The sequence below is a fragment of the Pinus tabuliformis genome, chromosome J (genome assembly GCF_031772625.1).
Source record: "Pinus tabuliformis cultivar Carrire ecotype Pingquan chromosome J, CPIR1, whole genome shotgun sequence".
Lineage (NCBI taxonomy): Eukaryota > Viridiplantae > Streptophyta > Pinopsida > Pinales > Pinaceae > Pinus > Pinus tabuliformis.
Window position 1 is genome coordinate 288,217,929 of NC_142295.1, and position 10,308 is coordinate 288,228,236.

General features: G+C 41.7%; 1 protein-coding gene across 1 annotated transcript in view; it reads right to left on the minus strand.

The window, feature by feature from the left end:
- The window catches only part of LOC149226912 (actin-related protein 2/3 complex subunit 1A-like), a 314,210-nt gene extending 304,255 nt beyond the window's left edge, over positions 1-9,955 (minus strand). The window contains exons 1-2 of the mRNA XM_089377632.1: positions 9,671-9,955; positions 9,249-9,320 (exon numbers count right to left, since the gene is read on the minus strand). Of these exons, the coding sequence (XP_089233758.1) occupies positions 9,249-9,318 (70 nt within the window). The 5' untranslated portion in view covers positions 9,319-9,320; positions 9,671-9,955. The remainder of the gene's footprint in view (positions 1-9,248; positions 9,321-9,670) is intronic.
- Positions 9,956-10,308: the final 353 nt, after the last annotated feature.

Below are 10,308 nucleotides of genomic sequence, written 5' to 3' on the forward strand. Positions count from 1 at the left end.
AAATAATTACATGTAATTATGAAGACCGAACTAGTTACACTTTTCAACAAACAAGAACCTGAAACTTCATTTTACAATAATGTCAAAACAATAACCCTAGCATGAAGTTAGCACTAAGTGGGAATAATGAGTGGGACGAATCTGAGTTGTCCCAAACAAAAAAAGGCAGTCTTGCCAAGATCATAACTTTTCACTCAATGCTCTAGTTTAGATCTTCTTTCACTAGTTGGAAAGAAAATTAGCAAATTGGCTAGGGTCCCAGGGAGTGTTGCACGATCATCCCCCCCAAGGATCCAAGGGTGGAACCGCGTCCCGTACGAATCCATGGGCGATCCTCCAGCGGAACTGCAGATCCAAAAATCGAATCCGCGGTTCTACCAAAATAGGCCGATTCTTGGAAATTTGAAATCGCATGGGCTCAATCCGCGGTTCCGGACTGGGATTTGTGGCGGATTGAGCACGGATTCAGGCGTATCCCAAGCAATTTTGAGGCTCGACAACTGGTTCCGCAAAGGCAACCTTTTTTTTTAGGCTCTAACTTCGGTTGGGGGTGGGTTTATGGTGAGTTAAGGAAAAGATAGAAGGGGTTAAAAGCCATTTTCCCCTCTCTTTGTTGAATTCTGGTAGCATCGAATGTGCTCCAAGCCTCAAAATTTGCAAGGAGGCTTGGACACATGTATTCCACAATACCCAAAAATAGTTTTGGGGAGATAGTTTTATTAAAATAATTAATTATTTTTAATGGGTGCCTAAGTCTAAACTTAGGAAATTAAAATAATTAAATGGTATTAATCAAACTGTGGGTGAAACTTCTAGAAGAAGATGAGGATCAAGCCAAAATGATTTGAGCCATTGATTAGAATCTAATCTGGGTCATTGATTCTCAACTGGAGGATTATCAGAAGAGACTTGAGGGGCATTTGGAAATCACATCGAGTGGGAGAAAGATCAAATTTCTGAAGAGAGCAGCGCAACAGTTGCCAGAGAGAAGTTCAAAGTGATTTTTTGCAGTGAGGGGCAAAGATAGTTTCGGTTGGAGATTTTTCTTGATCCAGTAATACTCGGCAGAGGAGGCAAAGAGAGATCCAGGAGAGACAGCGCAGAGACTACGTTGGGCAGCGTAGGCTGACGCAGAGGCAACACAGAGCCTTGAGGAGATACATATCTTTGCTAGAGAGGTCAAGTTCTGACGCCGAAAGCCGGGGTGAGACACCGGAAGGACAGAATCGAAGACTTAGAGAGGCAAATCGATCAGCAGAAACAGTGACGTTGTCCCTAGAAGGTGTGACATTGTGCCTACGTAGTGACTGCGCAGAGGCAGCACAGAGGCAGTAAGGGACTAGGCATTCTGTGGTTGGATCAGTCAGGATCACCAGTGATAGTGTGAGGTATTTCTCACTAATCTTCTATCAGTCATATTCTCTGTATTGGATAGCCAGCAAGGAGTCCAACGATTGCATATAGAAAACCACTGCTTAATAATACAAACCCTCAGCCGCTGCACCAGTTTTCCCACACTGGGTTTTTCCGGGGACATTTGTCCAAAAATAACTGTGTAGATATGTGTGATGATTATTTCTCTCATGTGTTATATTTAGTTTCTGCAATTTTTATGTGTGTAGGTTGCAGTGTGTTTAATTCGATATTTGTCGTAGCACACAGCAAGTAAATTGTTTAATTGAATTAACAATTAGAAAAATTAACATCAGTTTTTGCAGTAGGAATCAGATAACCGATTTTTCACAAGGTATCAGAGCACAAATCGTGAGCAAAAGAGCTCAGAAGCAGAAAGGAAGAGCAGTTCAAAATTACTATAAAGGCAGCAACTCGAAACCCCAGAGGCAGCGCAATTCGTGGGCCAAGGAGGTTGAAGTTTTGAGGAGAATTTGATTTCTCTGAGTGAGCCGACAGAGAAATTCGATGTCCAGATCGAAGCTTTCCAAGAGGTAGAAGTGAGCAAAGTACTTTTTTCTGCAGAGAAGATCTTCAGCTGGGATGCAAATATTTTGCGGCAGTTGCTCGCAGAATAACGTCAGTGGGGGAGAAGAAGACAAACTTGAGGGAATTCTTCCTCAGAGGACTTCCAGCCAAGAAGTCCGAATTCTCATTTGCTGAGCAGCAAATCTACTAACTCCAGCAGGGAGTGCGTAGGCCAACCTAGCAGCAACGCAGAGGAGAGAGGAGGTAGTTCGACATTTCACTGGCAAAGATGACAGCTCATGGGTTGTGAGATCAGGATCGGTTGGAGGGTGCATCCAACTACGTGATCTGGAAGGCAAGGATCTCATGCCTTCTGGATGAGCACGATCTCAAAACCTATGTCGACAGTGTGGTAGTTGTACCTGCGGATCTAGATCCGCTCAAGAAGTACAAGGCCGAGATGGCGAAGGCCAAGAGGTTGATCCTCGACGGAGTGAGGGATCATGTAGTGTGTCACATTGTCGGCAAGGATACTGCTCGGAAGATGTGGGAAGCTTTGGCCACGCTATATGAAGGATCTTCCGAGCAGCGGAAGATGTACTTGGAGCAAAAGATGAGATCCACGTAGATGCAGAAGGGGGAACGCATTGATTCGTTCCTTACAAAGCTTCAGGAGATCCAAGACTCATTGGAAGTTGTGGGGTCAACACCTCAACCTACCAAGATGGTGAGGCTGGCCCTGAACTCAGTCTCAGAAGAATGGCAAGTGTTTGTCCAGAGTATCCTGGGCAGAGAGAGATTGTCGGATTGGGAAGGAATGTGGGCCGCTCTTCAGCAGGAAGAGATGAGGAGAGACTTAGTCAAGTGCAAACTTGATAGTAGTAGCAGCAACAATGGGACAAAGCCAAAGGAGGAGGAAGAGAATGCAGCCCTTGCATCTAAGGGGCAGTAGGAGTAGCAGAAGAAAAAGAAAGATGTTTCGAAGATCAAGTGCTTCCGATGTGGTGAACTTGGTCACTACGCTACACAGTGTCCTCTCAAGAAGAAGGACAAAGATGAGAAGCATGATCTGAAGGTTGCATCTGCAAAGATCGAGGAGGAGGAGTTTTCCATGGTTGCCCAGATACCTCCAGGGGAGAGGTGGGGTGATCTAGAATTGTAGTTCGAAAGAACTGCAGATGGGCAAGATCCTTGAGGAGTCCACCTCTTGGATCAATACCTTGCTACAGGAGCCCAAATCAGTAGTAGCAGGATGGACCAGTGTCAGTTGGTGCAGAGGAGTGTCGGAGTGACAGTTGCAGTGGCTAGGAGTGCTAGAGACTGAGCAGCGCAGAGCAGAGTTGGCACAGTGCAGAGTCAGCAGCAACGCAGAGGCTTCAGAGGGTCAGCGTAGAGACTAGCAATAATCAAAACTGCATCAACAGATGCATCATGCTGAACACCTGTTCAATCATTTTTGGATGCTTTTCAGTTGTTGATGCAGTAGTTGGAAAAGGTTGCAGTGCAGATGCAGTGTTGGCAGTGGCAGTGCTAGCAGCAGCACAGATGCAAAACTTATGAGGGTTGCAGTACAGATGCAGTGTTGGCAGTGGCAGTGTCAGCAGCAGTATAGATGCAGCATTTGCGCAATAGTTGGTGGGCAGTGATGTCAGACATCAGCAGCGCAGAGGGAGATGTCACAGAATCAGAGTGATGCTTCAGCAGGTTGCATTACTAGAGCACATTCCTCGCTAAGAGGGAGTGTTGATTTCTAGTAGCATCGGATGTGCTCTAAGCCTCAAAATTTGCAGGGAGGCTTGGACACATGTATTCCACAATACCCAGAAATCGTTTTGGGAAATTCCACCCGGAAACAGTTTTATTAAAATAATTAATTATTTTTAATGGGTGCCTAAGTCTAAACTTAGGAAATTAAAATAATTAAAGGGTATTAATCAAACTGTGGGTGAAACTTCTAGAAGAAGACGAGGATCAAGCCAAAATGATATGAGCCATTGATTAGAATCTAATATGGTTCGTTGATTCTCAACTGGGGGATTATAAGAAGAGGCTTGAGGGGCATTTGGAAATCACATCGAGTGGGAGATCAGAGATCGAATTTCTAAAGAGAGCAGCACAGCAGTTGTCAGAGAGAAGTTCGAAGTGATTTCTTGTAGTGAGGGGCAAGGATAGTTCCAGTTGGAGATTTTTCCTGATCCAGGAATACTTAGCAGAGGAGGCAGAGAGAGATCAGGGAGAGGCAACACAGAGGCTACGCAGGGCAGCGTAGCCTAACATAGAGGCAGCGCGGAGCCTTGAGGAGATCCGTATTTTTGCTGGAGAGGTCGAGTTCTGAAGTCGAAAGCTGGGGTGTGAGGCCGGGAGGATAGAATCGAAGACTCGGAGAGGCAAAGCAATCAGCAAAAAGAGTGACGTTGTGACATTGTGCCTACGCAGTGACTGTGCAGAGGCAGCACAGAGGCAACAAGGGACTAGCCATTCTGTGGTTGGATCAGCCAAGATCGACAATGATAGTGTGAGGTATTTCTCACTAATCTTCTGTCATTCATATTCTCTGTACTGGATAGCCAGCAAGGCGTCCAGAGATTGTATTCAGAAAACTATTGCTTAATAATACAAACCCTTAGCTGCTGCACCGGTTTTCCCACATTGGGTTTTCCGGGGACATTTGTCCAAAAATAACTGTGTAGATGTGTGTGATGATTATTTCTCTCTTGTGCTATATTTAGTTTCCGCCATTTTTATTTGTGTAGGTTGTAGTGTATATAATTCAATATTTGTCGGAGAGAAGTTCGAAGTGATTTCTTGCAGTGAGGGGCAGGGATAGTTCCAGTTGGAGATTTTTCCCAATCCAGGAATACTCAGCAGAGGAGGCAGAGAGAGATCCGAGAGAGGCAACACAGAGGCTACGCTAGGTAGCGTAGCCTGACACAGAGGCAGCGCGGAGCCTTGAGGAGATCCGTATTTTTGCTAGAGAGGTCGAGTTCTGAAGTCGAAAGCCGGGGTGTGAGGCCAGGAGGATAGAATCGAAGACTCAAAGAGGCAAATCGATCAACAGAAAGAGTGACGTTGTGATACTGTGCCTAAGCAGTGACTGCGCAGAGGTAGCACAGAGGCAGCAAGGGACTAGCTTGTGGTTGGATCAGCCAAGATCGCCAGTGATAGTGTGAGGTATTTCTCACTAATCTTCTGTCATTCATATTCTCTGTACTAGATAGCCAGCAAGGCGTCCAAAGATTGTATTCAGAAAACTACTGCTTAATAATACAAACCCTCAGCTGCTACATCGGTTTTCCCACACTGGGTTTTTTCAGGGACATTTGTCCAAAAATAACTATGTAGATGTGTGTGATGATTATTTCTCTCCTGTAATATATTTAGTTTCCGCAGTTTTTATTTATGTAGGTTGCAGTGTATTTAATTCGATATTTGTCGTAGCACATAGCACGTAAATTGTTTAATCGAATTAACAATTAAAAGAATTAACATCAGTTGCTGCAGTAGGAATCGGGTAACCGATTTTTCACACTCTTCTCCTCATTCTTGCATATTTGGAGAGCTTGGAGAAGAAAGGCTTGAAGAGAGTGAAGGAGGAGTAAAGAAGGGTTGCCATCTACAAGAGCTAAAGAAGTAAGTGCAAACCCCGATCTCCCTTATTTTTTTGTCATTGTTGTTTGTATTTTTTCTCCTCCTTCTCCTACTCTTTCCCATTCTTTCTTCTTCCTCATTTCATTGCAGGTTGTCCATCTATATTCATATTCCAAAATGGTGTTCTTTTGGCTTATATGTATCATTCCACTTTTGGTTTTCATGATGATGCTAGGGAGGAAGAATAGAAGGGAAGAAGAAGAAGAGGATAGTGGTACCCATGTGATTGAAACAATGTATGATCAGGAGGAAGGGTTTGAAGAAGACACTGAAATGCATGAGGGGAAAGCATTGACAACCTTGTGGAATTATGTGACCAAACTTGAGGGGGGGAAGGTGGTGGAAGCTACAAGTTTTTGTGCCCTCATGGTTTTCATGGAGGAAAACCATATAGTGGTTCATATACCCGTGTGAGGAGGCATCTTTGTTAAGTGATGGATAGTGATCAGAAAAAGGGTCTCGTGGAGATAGCAATTTTCCCTACGGTTTCAATGGAACAAAGAAGAAAATATGTTGAAATAGAGGAGACCGCACAACAGAAAAACAAGAAACAAAAAACTCATTTTGAATCAAGTGCAGCCTCTAGATTTGGTAATTCATCTCCTCATGGTGCTTCTGCAACCTCTGAAAATAGAAGAACAATAGCAGATTTCCTGAATGTTGTTGGGAGGGATGATGTGGATGGAAAGGTGGTTCAATTTCTTTGTGTTTGCGATGTACCATTCAATGTGTTTCGCTCTCCCTATTGGCATGATATGGTTAAGGCCATCAATGAAGCCCCAAAACGATACAAGAACCCCAACTATGATAAAGCTAGAACTGTGTTATTAGAAAGAGAAAAGGAAAGGTTCAAAGAGCTTTGACATGTTTTACAAATGAGTGGGTGGATTGTGGGGTATCCATTGTATTAGATGGGTGGACAAATGTTAGAAACCAACATTTGATAAATGTTCTTGGTGTTTCTGCTAGTGGTGCAGTGTTTCTTGCAAGTCATGACTCCTCCTCCATCAATGCAACTTCCCAAAACATTGCAGATCTCCTATTGAAATCAATCAAAGATGTTGGTCCTAATAATGTGGTTCAAGTGATCACTGATAATGCAGCAAATTGTAAGGCAGCAAGAAAAATTATTGAGCGTACTCATCCACACATCTTTTGGTCTGGGTGTTTGGTGCACACAATGAACTTTTGATGCATGATATTGTGAAGCATAAAGAATGTGGATGGATTAATGAGCTTTACAAGAAAGGGAAGCAACTCATTAAATTTATCATAGGGTAAACTACTTTTATGGCACTTACTCCAAGTAGCAGTTGCTTAAACTTTCAAAAACAAGATTTGCAAGTTATTACCTCACCTTTGGGTGGCTAGTGAAGGTGAAACAAGCTTTAACTAATATGGTGATCTCTTAATCATGGGATGACATTAACACTGATAGAGATGGTGTTAATGTAGTCAAGGGCACTATTCTTGAAAGTTACTTTTGGTCACAGATTAAATATGTTTTGCAATTCAACAAACCAATTTATTACATGATCAAGTTTGCAGATTCAGATCAGCCAATAATTGGGGAGGTGTATGAGCAAATGGATAGCATGTTGGGGCAGATTAAAGACATTGTTGAGCCTAAAGATATCACCTTGTACAATTATATTCGTGCAGAGGTGGAAAACGAGGGGTATGGATGCCCCAAGAAATGCGTCAAAAGTTCACAACCCAAAAGCTCCCAATATCCGGATCATCTCTGAGATGGCCCCAATTAGAGCCACCTAGATCATTGTGCTCATGTCATCTTGCTCCACTTTGTCTTAAGTCAGCAGTAGGCCTTATATATAACATGCAATAATTGAAATGAAACGGAGTCTTCAAGTAAGCCAAACAATATCCAAAGAGACTACAATTTATGTTTATGATATTATACGCCGGAGGGGTATGGATGCCCTAAGATTTCTCTTGCTTCTTTTCTCATCCTTGCCACTGCAGTCATAGATCTGCAGAGATCACTACAAGGTTGCCTTCTAGATCTGAATAGAAAAACAAGAAGAAGAAATGGCAAGCTCTTAGTTAAAACCCCATCCAATCTGTTCAATTTTGAATATTGATAAGGATGCCTCTTAGCACATCCAGTGGAAACACTGTTTATTTTAGATGCAGACTTACCAGAAAGAAAATTCTCTCCCTCCCCAATTTATCTTTGCAACTGAACACTGCTATAAAAATTTTGTAAACCTTTAAAGGATTCCTAACAAGGGTTACAATCGAATGTTGTTATGCAAAGGATATCAAGAAATAAATAAATTCGGTAAGATCATGCATCTTGATTCAATTAGTAAACTAGCTACCCAAAACCTACGTTAAGCAGCTTATGTTAAAATAAAGCTCAAACGAATAATATCAGAGGCCAATTTTTCCTTCACTTTCACTTTGTGCCAGGGGAGAATCAATTTTGAAAAATCTAACCCTAGCAATCATCCCAGCTGAGAAAGTCCCGTTGCACCAGATAGTTTGAAATACGTCCCTTGAAACACTGCAAGCCATTCTTTGACTCAGAATTCAACTCACAGGTAAGAGGACAAGATTTGTGTCCCTGCCAACTAGGCAACCTATTGCATTTCAGAGAAGTTCTTACTCACCCCTCCTTTTCGTTTTCACATCACTGGTTCCTTCATATTCTGTTGGAATCTACTCTAAATGCAATCATCAGACTTATGATATCCAAAAATGAAAGGGCCGTGATGTCTGACACCTGAAAGATCAAAGAAAGGGAGAATTCATAAAATAAAATCACGGATGGGGGATAACCATAGTAAGATCAGCTACCTAAAGCCATCTATACCCTCCAGCTTCCTCTAAAGACATTATAACATACTTGAAATGTTGAAATCCTTGTGCATGCATACGTAGTGTGACTATAACAGAATCAGCCATGTGTTGTGTGGCTTGAAATTAGACTAAAGATGCTGGTTTTGTTAGAAGAAAGAATCACCGTGGAAGCAAAAGAGCGGTCCAGAAAAACAGATGAATACAGAAACAGGAACAAAGACTGAAAATAAGAAAACAAATAATCTGATCATAAAGATCCCTTCTTTAAACCCACAGCTGCAACATGAGAGGCAGCATTCCGAGGAAAATTGTCAAGCCTCGCAGCATCAGGAAAACAATCACAAAAGAGGGTTGTTAACAGAGAAACCCTTCCACGCCTGGATTGGCCGTTACAATTCAGGAGAACCTGACGGCAACCAGAACAGTGAAGTCCAAACTTGTTATCTTTCCAATAGTTTTTAAGGATGTTAGAGATAGAAGCTCCAACACTGTCATGATCAACTTGCTGGTTTCCATTCTAGATAATATGGGAAACCTGATGTACTGTTTTCTGTACCTAGGTTTTTCTTTCAGTTAATATAATCCTTTAGCCAGCAAGAAATTAAAAACAACTGCCATTTTTATTTGACAGCCAGTCCCAAAAAGCCAAAGATAGCTCGATACTAAAAACAGTATCTCTGATCAATTACATACAAAAATCATCCTCCAGGTCTTTAATCTTCGTCTTCTCACCAGTGATATTGAAAACATTTAACTAAACAAAACTTTACCAACATTTAAAGTTTTAAATTGGGAAAATAAGTAACAGCACATGCAAATTAAATAATACAGTATTAATAATAAGGAAGAAAAATTACTGGAAAGGTCCGCATTCCAAGCATGGCATGTAATGCACTGACCCAGTTGGTGAGCTGCCACAGCTGCCATGCCTGCACAAATAAATGTTCACAACACAGTTTCAGAACACCATTCCGAATAATAACGCAATGGTTCTAAGCTTCAATTCCTGCAGGCTGTTAAGTTGAAATTGAATTCAGTAACGAGGGACTCATCTCGCAACAGACTCAGAGATCCGCTATTAAGCATGAAACATGAAACCAGGTGTTCTTCTTGTGAAATAGGTGAAATTACATATCCAATGTCTCTCGGCCCGGGAGATGTATTGGGTATTGAAATGACGCCAACTGAGTTTGGAAAATTGATTATTTGCAAATCGAGGAACTTAACCCCAAATGCCTAATGTGTTAAGTGATGCAAACAGAGGAGAGGAGATTCGAACCTGGCAGCGACGAGATAATAGATGAGATGCTTCAAGGATCTGCGAGCTGCTGCTGCAAAAGTTGAGTAGGATCTCTTCTGTGTGAGGAGTGGCGATCACGTATGAAATGAGTGGGGATGGGGTTGGAGTTCAAAGAAAGAAAACATACGCATTGCTACTTTTTAATTTACTCGAATCCACAACACCCTCACAACGTGGGTCGTATAATACTGATTTCCAATTCGATATTCGAGGATCATTTAAAACGTAATCAAGCACCTCTCTAGCGAGCGGTAGACCCTTGCTATCATTTGGGAAGGGCAAAGATGACAACGAATTGATTTCTCTTTGAGTGTTTTCGCTATTCAAGTGGATTCAAAGACTTCATTATATTTTGAAAATGTCCTAAATTTTATATTTGTTTTAGTTGAAGAATTCTTAGAGTGTAAAGTGTAATGTAAGAAAGTATGTTAATTAAGGTATTTTCTAGTTTAATATGGTAATTATGTTGTAATGTAATATTTAACATTTTGACTAAGTTAAATTACACAATAAAGTAATTTGATGATGATGATGATGGTGGTGGTTATCGTCCACTAAGACCAAACTTTGGTCTATCGGACCTAAAGGAACAAATTATTTAGTTTGATTTAAGATTT